The 15,976-nt window shown below is 45.2% G+C and overlaps 1 protein-coding gene across 4 annotated transcripts in view; it reads left to right on the forward strand.

The window, feature by feature from the left end:
- The window catches only part of LOC134342688 (rho GTPase-activating protein 39-like), a 234,955-nt gene that overhangs the window by 186,888 nt on the left and 32,091 nt on the right, over window positions 1-15,976 (forward strand). For all 4 annotated transcript variants that reach the window (XM_063041107.1, XM_063041109.1, XM_063041108.1 and 1 more), the window contains 2 exons: window positions 376-1,693; window positions 10,886-11,435. In XM_063041107.1, coding sequence (XP_062897177.1) covers window positions 376-1,693; window positions 10,886-11,435 — 1,868 coding nt within the window. The remainder of the gene's footprint in view (window positions 1-375; window positions 1,694-10,885; window positions 11,436-15,976) is intronic.

Genomic DNA, 15,976 nt, shown 5'->3' on the forward strand with positions numbered 1-15,976 from the left:
CACATGGATGATAGAAAAATGGAGGGTTGTGTAGGAAGGATGGTCTAGTTTATTTTGAAGTAGGTTAAAAGGCAGGCACAACATTGTGGGCTGAAGGGCCTGCCCTGTGCTGTAATGTTCTAGTGACACAATAAACCTACCACAATTATAACTTGCATTTTCATGTGCACTTCACCTTGACAGAGTCTGCAGGGGTCACATAGTGAGATATGTGCTTCCTGTGTGGTGCTTCTGGGCCTGAATTCCATGAAACACTTGTACACTCAGTATATCATAGTAATGATGTACATCAATGTTAATTATTCCAGTTTTTATTGCTATTTTTAATGCCGGAATGAGGAACATGTAATGCTAAAATTATCTCCTCTTCCTCAGGACAAATCCCACCTGGCAGCCTGCCCCAGGCACAAAGGCATCGATGCTGGTAAAAGTAGACAGTGGAACGAGTTCGGTCTCCTCACACGGCTCAGTAACCCAGCAACAGAACATAACATCAGCCACTGCGGAGAAGCCCCACTCGGCCAGAACCTCAAGCCAGGCCCAAGCGCAACAGGCTGCCTGCTTCCCACTCGGGGGGAAGGCCCCCACCGCCCTCGAGTCCAAGCCATCCCTTCACCTAAAGAAGACCGAGAATGGGGGCTTCTGTCTGGTGTTGACGAACGGCCCTCAGCACCAGACCCCCCAGAAGGCCCAATCCGGGCAAGCGCAGCCTCTATCTCCAAAGTGTGCCTCTGCAGCTCCCATTTATGATGAGCCTCCAATTGAGTCGCCGATCTACGACGAGCCGCCAATGGAGGTAGAGCCGGAGGGGGCTCCTCGCGGTAAAGCGGCAGCCCAGAAGACCGCTAGCCAGGCGTCACAAAAGGGGCCGACGAAGCTGCTTCAGAACTCTGCCTTTCAGCCACAGGGTATCAATAAACACACAAGGAAGCCGTCCAACACGGAATACAGTCCAGTCGGCAGAGAATACATTAAACAGATGGTAAACATTGACCCAGCTTCAAAGCAGACCCCTTCCCCGAATGGGACGTGCAACAGCTCTATAACTCACTCAGGACCCTTGGTGGCCAAGGACCACAACAAGCAACAGTGGAAGATCTTGGACGCAAACTCGTTGAAAGGCAATGAGCTACACAGTCGCCAGAGCAGCATGCAGTCACAGGAGTACCCAACGTCTGTGATCAGCCACCAGGACTCGGGCTACTCGACAGGCCCTTCTCCCAGCCTGAGGCGGAGGAAGGGCAGGAGGACCGCGGCAGGCCAGGCCAGGCCCGGGTCCCTGGGCAGCAGCAGTGAGCTCAACGTCCTGAACGAGAAGCTGATGGCAGAGATGCGCGCAGTGGTGGGCCGGGCCGCGGAGGTCAGGGGCAGCCAGGCAAGCCTGAACGCGGACATCGCCGAGAGTTGTATTCTGGCAGACATTCATAAGATTCGCCTGCAGTCTGAAGGCCGCCACCTCAGGCAGTACGCTAACCTCGGCTCAAAGGACAACATTGCAGCCAGCAACAGGTCCTTGCATAAATTGAACTCTGAGATAAGAGCCTCAGTTGATAGTGAACTGTCAACGCGGCAGGAAGTTGTCCGTCAGAAAAGAACATTTGAAAAGGTGGATTTTTCCAGCAATTCATTGGAAAGAAGCATAACCAGTCAGATTAGTCTTTCGTTACCAAGCCCTGTTCGGAACACACCACAGGTAAGAGGCGCCTCTTTTTAACTTGTGTGCTTGAGCTTAATAGTTGGAAGCTGGATACTTGGTGCACAATTGGAATGTAATTTCCAAAAGACCATAAGATGTAGAAACAAAATTAGGCTGTTTGGCCCATGAGTCTGCTCTGCCATTTCATCATGGCTGATGAAATTTCCCTTTCAACCCCAGTCTCCTGCTTTCTCCCCGTATCCCAATCAAAAATCTATCAACCTCTGCCTTAAATATTCCCAGTGACCTGGCCACCACAGCTGCCTGTGGCAACGAATTCCACAGATTCACCACTCTCCGGCCAAAGAAATTACTCCTCATCTCCATTTTAAATGGATGTACCTCTATTCTGAGGCTGTGTCCTCTGGTCTTAGACTCCCCCACCATAGAAAACATCCTCTCCCATTCTGCTCTATCGAGGCCTTTCAACGTTCGATCGGTTTCGATGAGATCTCCCCTCATTCTTGTTGACTTCCCAGTGAGTACAGGCCCTGAGTTTTTCAACACAGAAATAAACCCTTCTGGCCAACCAAGCCCCATCCGAGCTAATCCCTTTGCCAATTTTTGGCCCATAACCTTCTAAACCTTTGCAATCCATTTACCAGTCCAACCACCTTTAAAAAGTTGTTATTTTACCTGGCTGAGTCACTTCCTCTGGCAGCTGATTCCGTACGACACTGGAGCAGAATTAGGCCACTTCACCCATCCATTTGCTCTGCTGTATGATCATGGCTGATTTGTTTTCCCTCTCAACCACAGTTCACACATATACCACCCTCTGTGTAAAACAAAATGTCCCTCCCTTCTCACTTTAAGCCTATGCCCTCTAGTTCTTGATTCCCCAGCCCTGGGGTTTGTGAGAGTACTCAGCAGTTTGCAGTGACACTTTTCAGATGAGATATTGAAACCACACTGACACGCTCAGAAGCCACAAAAGCTACTTTAAAATAACATCTTAAATGGTATGGTTTTGAGTTGTCAGCTGGTTAATACCATCCTCTCCCTCAATTGACGGTGCAAAATCCAATTACCCTGTCTTTATAACAGGGCTTTCTGTAGTCATAGAGAATTACAGCACAGAAACAGGCCCTTCAACCCATCTAGTCCATGGCAAAAACCATTAAACTGTCTACTCCCAACAGACTGCACTGGGACCATAGCCCCCTGTATCTCTGTTATCCATGTACCTATCCAAACTTCTAGAGCCTGCATGGACAACTTGCGCTGATAGCTCATTACACACTCTCACGACCCTCTTGAGTGAAGAGGTTTCCCCTCATTGTCCCCTTAAACTTCTCACCTTCCATCCTTGAGCCATGACCTCTTGGTGTAATCCTACCCAACCTCAATGGAAAAAGCCTGCTTGCATTTACCTTATCAATACCCCTCATAGTTTTGTATATCAAATCATCTCTCAGTCTTCTACATTCTGAAGAATACAATCTTAACCTATTCAGTCTTTCTTTATAACTCAGGTTCATCCTTATAAATTTTCTTTACACTCTTTCCACCTTGTTTACATCTTTTCTGTAGGTAGGTGACCAAAACTGCACACAATACTCCAAATTAGGACTCAGCAATGTCTTGTACAACTTCAACATACCATCCCATTTTCTGTACTTAATACATTTGTTTAAGAAGGCCAATGTGCCAAAAGCTTTCTTTATGACCCTATCTACATGTGATGCCACTTTCAATGAATTACAAACTTGTATTCCCAGATCCTTTTCTTCTACCACACTCCTCAACACCCTACTGTTCGCTGTGTAAGGTGTACCCTGGTTGGTCCTGCTGACAACAAAACCATAGCACTTATCTGCATTAAATTCCATCTGCCATTTTCAGCCCATTTTTCCAGCTGGTGCTGATCCCTCTGTAAGCCATGATAGCCTTCCTCACTGTCCACTGCACCCCCAATTTTGGTGTCATCCACAAATTTGCTGATCCAGTGAACCACATTATCATCCAGATCATTGATATAGATGACAAACAACAAAGGACCCAGCATCAATCCCTGTGGCACTGCACTAGTCACAGGCCTCCAGTCAGAGAGGCAACCCTCAACTACTCTGGCTTCTGGCACAAGCCAATGTCTCGTGCTGAATGCTGAGTGACTGAACCTTCTTGAGCAGCCTCCCATGCGAGACCTTGTCAAATGCCTTGCTAAAGTCCATGTAGACAACATCCACTGCCTTGCCTTCATCCACTTTCCTGGTAACTTCTTCAATAAACGCAACAAGATTGGTCAGACTTGATCTACCACACACAAAGCTATTCTGACTATCCTTAATCAGTCCATGTCTATCCAAATGATTACATATTTGGTCCCTTAGAATACCTTCCAATAACTTTCCCACAACTGATGTCAGATTCACCAGCCTATAATTTCTTGGTTTCCATCTGGAGCTTTTTTTTAAAAACAGTGGAACCACATCGGCTATTCTCCAACACTCTGGTACCTCTCCTGTCGCCAAGGATGTTTTAAATATCTCTGCTAGGGCCCGACAATTTCTGCACTTGCCACCCGTAGGGTCCAAGGGAACACCTTTTCAGGCCCTGGGGATTTATCCACCCTGATTTGCTTCATGGTAGCAAACACCCCCTCGTCTGTAATCTATACAGGGTCCATGAAGTTGATTCCAGTTTGCCTCATTTCTATAGATTCTATCTGTCTCCCAAGTAAATGCGTTATCTCCCCTATATAAGATCTCCCCTATTTGTTTTGGCTCCACACATGGATTACCATTCTGACCTTCCAGAGGACCAGTTTTATCCCTAACAATCATTTGCTCTTAACATACCTGTAGAGTCCTTTAAGTTTTTCCTTCACCTTGTCTGCTAGAGAAACTTCATGCTTTCTTCTGGCCTTCCTGATTTCTTTCTTCCTCTTGCATTTCTTACACTCCATAATGACCTTATTTGTTCCTAGCTGCCTTTACTTGCTGTGCGCCTCTTTTTTTTCTCTTAACCTGGGCCTCAATATCTCTTGAAAACCAAGGTTCCCCACACTAGTTATCCTTACCTTTTATTCTGACAGGCACATACAAGCTTTATACTCATTTCATTTTTGAAGGCCTCCCACTTTCCAACTACACCTTTACCAGAAAGCAGCCAAGCTTGCTGAATCGTTTCTGATGCCAGCAAAATTGGCCACCGACTAGACCTATCTCTTTGTGTACTTACTTTGAAGCTAATGGCATTGTGGTCACTGGATGCAAAGTGTTCCCCTACACAAGCTTTTGTCATCTGCCCTTTTGGCAGATCCAGTATCGCACGTTCTCTCATTGAGACTTCTACATATTGATAAAGGAAACTTTCCTGAACACATTTGACAAACTCGATCCTTTCTAGCCATAGAACCATAGAAAATCTACAGCACAATACAGGCCCTTCGGCCCACAAAGCTGAGCCGAACATGTCCTTACCTTAGCAATTACCTAGGGTTACCCATAGCCCTCTATTTTTCTAAGCTCCATGTACCTATCCAGGAGTCTCTTAAAAGACCCTATCGTATCCACCTCCACCACCGCCGCTGGCAGCCCATTCCACGCACTCACCACTCTCTGCGTTTAAAAAAAAAACCTACCCCTGACATCTCTTCTGTACCTATTTCCCGGCACCTTAAAACTGTGCCCACTCGTGCTAGCCATTTCAGCCCTGGGAAAAAGCCTCTGACTATCAACACGATCAATGCCTCTCATCATCTTCTACACCTCTGGTAGTTCACCTTTCATCCTCTGTCGCTCCAAGGAGAAAAGGCTGAGTTCGCTCAACTTATTCTCATAAAGCATACTCGCCAATCCAGACAACGTAAATCTCCTCTGCACCCTTTCTATGGTTTCTAGCCCTAGTGTGAGATTCCCAGTTAATATATATAAAGTTAAAATCACTGCAATAACAACCTTGTGTTTCTTGCAACAGTCTGCGATCTCTTTATAAATTTATTCCTCCAAATAGCCAGGACTTTTGGGTGGTTTGTAATATAGCCCCACTAATATGGTCATGCGTTTCTTACTTCTCAGTTCCACCCTTAACACCTCACTAATCGAGGTCTTGAATCTGTCCTGATGGAGCTCTTCTGTGACGTTTTCCCGGACTAGTTATGCTACCCCTCCGGCTTTGTCATGTCTAAAATAACAGAACCCCAGAATATTGAGCTGCTAGTACTGCCTCTCTTGCAACCAAGTCTCACTAATGGATATTTAGTGAGAAATATTCCACTGATATTCATTTACCTATTTATTTATTCACTTATTATTTCTTTTTCTCTTTTTAGAATTTATTATGTTCTAGTTATCAGAGTTATTGAATGTCATCATCATCATCATCATTATGTGCCATGTCACATAATAATGGGTGATCATGATCTACCTATGACTATGATTGTTTTTGGCAAACTTTTCTGCAAAAATGGTTTGCCATTGTCACCTTCTGGGGAGTGTCTTTACAAGACAAGTAACCCCAGCCATTATCAATACTCCTCAGAGTTTGTCTCTCTGGTGTCAGTGGTTGCATAACCAGGACTTGTGATTTGCACCAACTGCTCATACGACCACCTGCTCCCATGGCTTTTCGTGACACTGATCGGGGAGGGTGGGGCTAAGCAGGTGCAACACCTTGTTCAAGGGTGACCTGCAGGCTAGCAGAGGGGAGGGATTGCATTGCACCTCCTTTGGTAGGGACACATCTCCACTCCACCACTCAAGTATGAGTATGCCCTCAGGAAAATTAATCTCACGGTTGTACATGGTCACACTTATGTACTTAGTTAATAAATTTACTTTAAATTTTGAACCTCCTTCTGCCCAGTAGGCAGCAATGTTTTTGGAAGATTGGACTAGCTTTATTTATCACTTGTATATCAAAACATACGGTGAAATGTGATTTGTTTGCATCATTGACCAACACAATCTGAGGATGTGCTGGGGACAGTCTGCAAGCATTGTCACGCTTTCAACACCAAGATTCAGTAACAACCCCACAAGTCACTAATCCTTGCTAACCCATCCTTCTCTGGAACTCTTAGTAACTCTCTGGGTCTTGCTGCACCATTCTCTCGACAATGTGCAGTGTTGGGAGATTGCTTGGCACTTGGTTTGCAGCCTGTTTCCCAAACTATTCCGGATCCTGATCTGGTCTACTTGTGTCGGGCTTTCATTACTTATACTGAGGTATTTTCTTGTCCTCTTTGGTCCATACTAGCTCACAGGAAAGTAATCCCATGAATCTTGTTCCTTCTGTAATATGGTCTGTAACATACATGTGATCAACTCTGACAGTTCTTCCACTTAGCTACACCGAGGAAAGATTTTTAGGAACTAATTAACCACCTGCTGCATACGTGGGATGTGTGAGAAACCTTACAGCACCGAGTATGAAACGTATATTCCACAGAGCCTGCACCCAAGATTGGGATTCAAACTAAATCTTTGGGCAACACTGTTCCACAGTTACAGTGACTTGCCTAAGCAGCCAGTTTACACAAGTTAATCTAAGCATTAAATACTCACAATCAAAGTAAATATCAAAGTGCGTACATGTCGCCTTGAGATTCATTTTCTTGCAAGCATTAACAAGTAAATAAGGAAATACAGTAACATTTATGAAATCTGTACACAAACAAATACTGACAAATGACCAAGGTGCAAAAGAAGACAGATTTTAGTTATTTAGTGATACAGCACAGAGTAGGCCTTCCGGCCCTTCGAGCCACACCACCTCAGCAATCTCGACAAACACTATTAACCCTGACCTAATCAATGACCAGTTAACCTACCTGGGGAGTCTTTGACTGTGGGAGGAAACCGGAGCACCTGGAGAAAACTCACACATTCCACGAGAAGCACGTACAGAGACTGCGTACAAAATGGCACAGGAATTGAACTCGAATTCGGGAATGCCCTGAGCTGTTGTAACGTCGTGCTAACCACTATGCTTACTGTGGTGCAATTTTTATTGTGGAGATAAAAAATTTGTATAATCCTGTGAACATGAGTTGTGGAGTCCTTGAAAGTCAGTGTAAACTGTGGAGTCAATTTGGAGTTGAGTCGGAGTCAGTGAAGTTATCCATCGTGGTTCAGAACCCTGATGGTTGCAGGATATTAATTGTTCCTGAACCTGCTGGTGTGGAACCAGCAGCTTCACAAACAGTCATTACCCTAAATGTTAGGATGAATTGCTCTGTGGCTGAGCTACCTGCCAGCATTACGCAGACTTGTGACACTGGCGAATAGTTCAACCATAGAACTTGTCATCCTGGCCAGACTCGAGATCAACTTTACCTAATGCTCTGGGACTTGGGTGGAGAGAGAACAGTGACTGGGTACTGCAAGTAATCAGCTCTATTTCATTCATCCCTGCCCCTCACTTCCCAAGAGATTTGAAGCTATTTGTAAAAGCCCTAAAAAAAAGCACAAAGTGAGATTCAAAAGCCAGGATGTAAAGAATTTTTGAGCATGCACGGGTCACTAAGACAGTACTTATAAAAATAAACTTCGGTGGTCTTCACCCCAGTAGTTCTTCCTTCAGAGGGTTTCCAATTGTGGGGAAATGTCCTTAAGGCATTTAAGTGAGGGGCCAGCAAGGCATGAGAACCAGAGAAATCAATGCTTTCCCAGCTGTTTGAATAGGCTAGCATCTCAGGGGGATTCTTCGGCAATTAATGGGTGAGCAGTTAGAGTAAATTCCTGAGAAAAATTCGTTGTAAATTTTAAAAACTGTATATCTCTGTCATAATTATGTTTCAGCAGCAACACGAACTGAATTAAACATGAAGGAAATGCAGCTTAATGTTTTTTTCTCTCTGTGCCCAATTTGTGGTATCTTAATTGCAATGCTTTTGATCTTAGCGACTGATTTTGTATCTCCTGGGGGGGGGGGTTGGGGAAGGAGAAAGAGAACCTGAACTCATGGTATTAGTGTTCAAGAGAAAGCTGTGGTAAAGAGTTCTGGCACAGCAAGGGTTTGTATCGTGCCAACTGTCAAAAAAAAGTCTGTAAATTTTCAAGGGGAATTGGCTGGCATTTTAAAGAAACTGAAGAGAATGAATGGAGAAGTGGGATTTTGATCAGGAACTTGTTGAACCAGGTGTAGATTTCAGTGCGAGATCATTCTCAGATTCTGAGAGGTTTATCTCCAAGGCTCGAAAATGAGGGGAACCAGAATATTTTTGATTCATTGAACATTTGGCTCTCCATTTTTCTCCAGCCACTTGAGAATCTCTCTCAAGTGACCGTTGTATAGGTGTAAGGCTTAATAATATTGGCAGGATATTGGACAAATAGGAGTGAGGTGGCAACGGTGGGGTCCACTGCCTTGCCCAGTGCACTGTTCCCTCCACTGCCTGTAAGAAGTTTGTAATTTCTCCGTGACCACATGGGTTTCCCCCACGTGCTCTGGTTTCCTCGCACAGTCCAAAGACTACCGGTTGGCAGGTTAATTGGTCATTATAAACTGTCCCGTGACTAGGCCAGGATTAAATTGAGGATTGCTGGTGGCACAGCTCAAAGGGCCGGAAAGTGCTGTATCTCAATAAATATCAACACATGCTCTTTGTTCTGAGAAAAGCGGATGCTGATTAGGAAAGGAATTCAGATCAGATGTCAAAGTTCAAAGTAAATTTATTATCAAAGTGTGTGTGTGTGTGTGTGTATATATATATATATATATCACCATATATAACCCTGAGATTCATTTTCTTGCAGGCAACCACAGTAACTACAAGGAATTCAGTAGAATCAATGAAAGACCGCACCCAACAAGTTGACCTTTGGTGCACACCAAGGTCATTTAGAGAGTCCTTCCTGGTACCGTGGCTGGGTGGAATTAACTTGAACGTCAGTCAAAGCTAACGTATTTGTAGTCTAAAACAGCCCGGGTCACCATTGTAAGAACGTTAGAATCCCTAGGTTATCAGAGCTGTACGACACAGAAGCAGGCTCTTCAGCCCATTTCTGTCACCTTGAGATTTACAAGTTTCTGCATTGACAGGTGTTGAGAACGAAGGTGTAAGGGACTGATCATTTCGAATGGAATGCGAGCTGTTACTCTGCTTGGTCCCATTGATCTGCACACAGACCATAGACCTCCATACCCCTCCCATCCGTGTACTTATCCAAAACTTCTCTTAAATGTTGTAATCAAACCGGCATCCACCACTTCCGCCGGTAGTTTGTTCCATACACTCGTATTACCCTCTGAGTGAAGAAATTCCCTCTACTATGCTGCTGTTTAACAAGATTATGGCTGCTCCTGTAGCTCAAGCTGCGTTCTGCACCATTCCCATATCCCTCGGACACGCTCCTGTTTTAGCCTTGAACATGTTGAGCACCCATAAATTTGCAAGGTGGAGAAATCCCAAGATTTGCAACCCTCCTGAGAAAAGAAGCCTTTTCCCATTCCATCGTAAATGCCCAGCCCCTTGAGGCCCCACGCAGTGAATCATTTGGACCTCCTACCTGCAGAGGGCGCTCTCTCTCTCTCTCTTTGCTCCAGGGTTCTCTTTCTACTCCGTTGTCCTTGCTTTGTGAGTACGTAACACTCATCCGTTCAGAATCTTGCAAATCTCAAGGTGCCGGAGAGAAGTGTGACTCCTCGGTTATCTGAACTGTAGTGAGCACAAGATATGGGAGTAAACTCCGTAACTCAGTATTAAGTTCTCAGCCAACAAACCCTGGAAACAGGTTATCTAGTCCTTAGCATATTATAATGTGTGGGAGCTTGCTGGCATTTTACTGGGCAAGGGTATTGAGGTCCAGAGCTGAGATTGGGTAATTAACTGTCCCTCCATTCCGGCTGTGAATCAAAGTCTTGCTCATCGACTGAATGGAATAAGCAGCCTGCGTAATGAAGTCTTGTTAATAAGACCATAAAACTATAAAACTATAAAGCATAGGAGTGGAATTAGGCCATTCAGCCCATCAAGTCTGCCACTCAACCATGGCTGATTTTATTTTCCCTTTCAACCCCATTCTCCTGCCTTCTCCCCATAATCTTTCACATCTTTATGATCAAGAGCCTCTCAACCTCCACTTTATATACACCTGATGACTCGACCTCCAAAGCCATCTGTGGCAATGAATTCCGTAGGTTTACCACCTTCTGCTCTCTGTTGTAAATGCTGATGCATGCAATTATGTTCCACATTACAAGCAAAAGTAGAGTTAAATTATTTTTATCCCTCACTTCTAGGTCCAGAACGTGGGTGGCAATCGTAAACTGAACTCAGGTGGACAGACTATCAATGTGGGCTATCATTTTCCGTACACCACCTTGCGCAAGCCCCTTCCGGAGAAGAGTATGGAAGACTGGGCGGCCAAGCATCTGAACATGCACACCCGGGGCATCTTTAGGCGCCGGCTGTCCATTGCCAACATGTTGTCCTGGGTTGGAGGCTCCATCAAGAAGCCCATGCTGGTCACCAGCGATCGGATCATCAAGAAAGACGCCTGTGAGCTCTTCAAGCTTGTGCAGATGTACATGGGTGACAGGCAGACACGGATGGAGAGGCTTCCAATTGCCCTCATGATCGTCACCAAGTGCTGGACCATGCAGGGCATTCGAGATGAACTTTACATCCAGCTCTGCAGGCAGACCACAGACAATCTCTGCTACCAAAGCTTAGCCTCCGGCTGGGAACTCATGGCCATCTGTTTGGCCTTCTTCTCTCCTTCGCCCAAGTTTCAGTCCTACCTGGAAGGGTACATCTATCGGCACACTGACCCTACAAATGATGTGAAAAGTACGTCAACTTCTATTCATAAATTATCTTTCTTTGATAGACGATAATGTGAGTTGAGCCTTCCTTGTGGTTATAAAGTGGGTGTGATATGGTGTAAAGTGGGTGATTGTTCCTCATTTAGCACTTTTAAGATCTCTACTGCCCATCCACTGCCACTTAGGGCAGCAATGAAGGTCTTCCATCTCTGGCACACAAATATTGTCGCACACAGATGTAGAAGGATTCTTCATTGCTGTTTCCGTAACAATTTTACCACTCGGTGTTGTTAGCCCTGAGCTGAGCCCTTGAACCTGGAGGACCAGTGGACCACTCTTTCTCTGGCCTCTACCCTTTGACCTGTTTGGCATGGGTGACCCTACCGACAGCCAAAACATAAAGCCCTGACTCCAGCCAATTAGCTCTCCAGGTCACTGAGGCACACAAGCCTTCAAACCCAACAACAAAGTTGTCCTCTTGGAGGAGTTTTAAGAATCAAAAGCATTATTTTTGCATGTTGTCATATGTCTGTAATTTTCAACCCCTGGGTTATTTTTGGAGTTCAAGAATGAATGAGAAACTTCGATTCTTTACAGTCATTTATTTTAAAGTTTAAACAAAGGTACAGAGCATTTGAAACTTAAGTGAGGAGCTGAGGAGCAAAGCAGAGATTGAATAGATTCAAAGGACGGCTGATGATTTGGAAAAATCTATCACCTTTGTAATCCAAATAACAGAAATTCCTTAGATACAAAATCCAATCAAAAGTTTATGTAATTAAACAATTATAGCATGTGTAATTGGCTAGTACTTAGCCAATTATAAAATGAAAAGGTGTACGGCCTTCTGCCAGTAAGTGGGGACGAACCACCACATACTGTGAAAAGCATGAGTTGCTTAAAAATACAAATTGTGTCAGTAAAAAAAAAACTGTACTTTAGTCTTAATATTATATAAAAAGTATAAAAAACAACTCATTCTAACAATACTAAACTTTTGAGTTTCAGATCTATTCATCCCTCCCTCCACTTCTCATTTTTCTTATATTGTCCTCCAAGGACACAGACGTCTCTTTACTGTGCAGTAGGAGCCATGAAGGATTCAGATTTATTTATCACATGGAAGTACACCATGAACTGAATCATTTAAATTAACAACACACCTAAGGATGTAAACACAAAATATTCTGCAGAAGCTGGGGTCAAAGCAACACTCACAACACGCTGGAGGAACTCAGCAGGTCGGGCAGCATCTGTGGAAATGATCACTTAACGTTTCGGGCTGGAACCCTTCGTCAGGACTGTAGAGGGAAGGGGCAGAGGCCCTATAAAGAAGGTGGGGGGAGGGTGGGAAGGAGAAGGCTGGTAGGTTCCAGGTGAAAAACCAGTAAGGGGAAAGATAAAGGGGTGGGGGAGGGGAGGCAGGGAGGGGGTAGGCAGGAAAGGTGAAGAAGGAATAGGGGAAAACACAATGGGTAGTAGAAGGAGGCAGAACCATGAGGAAGGTGATAGACAGCTGGAGGAGGGCGCAGAGTGAAACTGGGATGGGGGAAGGGAGGGGGAGGGAATTACCGGAAGTTGGAGAATTCAATGTTCATACCAAGGGGCTGGAGACATCCCAGACGGTATATGAGGTGTTGCTCCTCCAACCTGAGTTTAGCCTCATCATGGCAGTAGAGGAGGCTATGTATGGACATATCCGAATGGGAATGTGAGGCAGAGTTGAAGGGGGTGGCAACCAGGAGATCCTGTCTGTTGTGGTGGATGGAGCGGAGGTGCTCGACGAAGCGGTCCCCCAATCTGCGTCAGGTTTCACTGATGTAGAGGAGGCCGCAAAGGATGTGCTGTGGGCAGCTCGCAAGTGTCGTTGCACATTCTGGCGCCAACATATCTTGCCACAATGTTCAGAACAACACAGTACACAACAAGCAACCAAACAATAATAGTATAACAAGCCCCTCTCCTACCTCATTCCCACCTACCCACCCGCATGATCAGCCCTCCAGATTAGGACAAGTCTCCAGTCTCCGGGCTTTGGCCATCGGGCTTTGACTTCTGGACTTCAGATTGACCTTTGGGCTTCATCACGCCCTGCTGAAGCCTCATAATACTGTTTGTTAAGGATCTCAGAAGCCTGATCCCTCCCACGTCCTCACGTCCATGTTTCTGCAGAAGTTACTGGAAGGGCATTGGTGATGATGGAACCTGGCTGATTCTCCCTTCAGCAATAAGAGTGCTCGGGGCATTTATAATTGCCATAACCCACCTACTGGAAAGAAAGGAGGGAAGAAGGTGGGGGAGGGGAGGAGTACAAGCTGGCAGGTGATTGGTGAAACCAGGTGAGGGGAAGGTCGGTGTGTGTGGGAGGAAGAAGGAGGAATCTGACAGGAGAGGAGAGTGGACCATGGGAGAAAGGGAAGGAAGAGCACCAGAAGGAGGTGATTAAGAGAGGGGTTAAGAGGGGAGCCAGAATGGGGAAACAGACCCAGCATAGGCTTTAAGAGTGACCCTAAATCAGGGTAGAAATGCCATTCAGCCCCTCTCTGGCACCACCAACAGAGGTGCTATTTTTCAAATGACCCATTAAGTTGCATTCCTTCTACCCTCTTGGTGAATGAAGGACTATTTCATGACATGATTGTAGCCCACATTGTCCACACTAATTGTCAAGTACTTATTCACACTAATTCTACACCAATCCTTATTTCATTCCCCATTCTCTCATTCACCTCAGCTTCCCCAAATGTTAACACTCATCTACACATTCTAGCACCATTTACACTGGTGTCTTGGTCAATATACATTCCACAGCCAACGATGCTGAAAGCAGATTATCTGGTCATTTAACATGTTGCATTTTGTGGGAGTTTGCATTGTGCAACTTATCTGTTGCACTTTCTACATTAAAAGAAAACTATAAGACATAAGAGCTATTTGGCCCATTGAGTCTGCTGCAGCATTTGATCAAGGCTGATTTCAGAATCAGAATCAGATTCATTATCACCGGTATGTGACATGAAATTTGTTAATTTAGCAAACTCAATTCCATTCTCCTGCCTTCCACCATCTGCAGAATCTCTTGTGTTTAGGACTACTCCATATTATTCTTTCTACTGTATTTGTACACCCTCTCACAATCGATCAAAGTCTTCAATGTCTTGTCTCATTTCACCAACCTTCTACTCGCCACACTGTGTGAAGCCCTGGTCATGTCTTGTTCAGGCATGATGACTTTACCTGGCTTTGCCTTGACACTCGTACTTAAAACCATTACCCTTGCTTCACAGCCCTCCAAGTCCTTTAGTACAACTCTTCCTGCTCCACTTCACTCACACCATATCCCTTCCTCATATCCAGAAGTGTCTTCAACCTGGGCATTTCGCTAAAGAACATAGACAATAGAACATTACAGCTCAGTGCAGGGCAACGATGTTGTGCCGAACTCTTAACCTACTCTATGATCAATCTAGCCCTTCCTTCCCCTGTAGCCCTCCATTTTTCTATCATCCATGCGCCTCTCTTTAAAGCCCTCCATTGGTCAGCTGACTTTGGATTTCAGCACGGACTAGAAGGGCTGAGATGGCCTGTTTCCGTGCAGTAATTGTTATATATAGTTATTGAATCTTAGCTGTCTACGTGATCCACGAGCCAGAATGCATGTCAGGCCAGTACGGTGTGGAGAGCAAGTTGTTTACTTGCAGTAGGCTCGCCCACTCCGTGCAGCTGACGAATTCAAAGGAACGGCAGAGACTGATATAGTTTGGCACCAGCGGCGTCGAAAGAGTTGAACTCGATGTAATACTGCCTTAGGTACTCCAGCTACACATTTTTCCTGAAGCCTTCCCTATGCGTGGTACAACTGCAAGTTTGAGATCAGAGTTTTCTTCCTCCTCCATGAGCTGTCAAGCATAGCTGATGAGCCCCATCTGCCCCGAAGCAACTGTTGTTAAGGTGCCAGTAACCGGCCTTTGCCCCTTCTCCTGTCAGTAGAAATAGTTCCGCTAGGCTTTGTAGCTAAGCCACACGTGAAGGCCAGGAGCTGGACCTGGTTGTCAGAGGTTATTTGAGGTGCACGCCATTGGGAGCATTTAATAGGTAGTGGGAGCTTATCCCAACTACCTCCACCACCACCCCCCCCCCCACCCCCAGCTATGACAACCTTAAGGAACCACGTGCCTATCTTAAGAGTTTCTGAAATGCCCCTCATGCAGGGGTTCCAACCTAGGGTCTACAGACCCCTTGGTTAATGGAAGGGGTGGATAGTATATGAAATTTGGGACCCCTGCCCTAATGCATCTGCCTCTATGTTTGCCTTCTTCAAACTTAACCCCGATTACCATCCGTGTCTCTTCACACCCTTCTACCTGCCTCTCTACCTTCAGCATGCAACTTCCCAGAAACCTTTCACACTATTTTTATTTGATAATATTTATCAAAACCGCATTGATGTTTTTGGTTTTGGGAAGACTTTAGAAGTGTTTTCCAGCAGATTTTGTGTTGCTCCAGGCTTCAGCAACTGCGGTCTCTCTTTAAAAATAAAGATATGAATGATTAGCTTTATTTGTC

Source organism: Mobula hypostoma, chromosome 2 (assembly GCF_963921235.1).
Source record: "Mobula hypostoma chromosome 2, sMobHyp1.1, whole genome shotgun sequence".
NCBI classification, from domain to species: Eukaryota; Metazoa; Chordata; class Chondrichthyes; order Myliobatiformes; family Myliobatidae; genus Mobula; species Mobula hypostoma.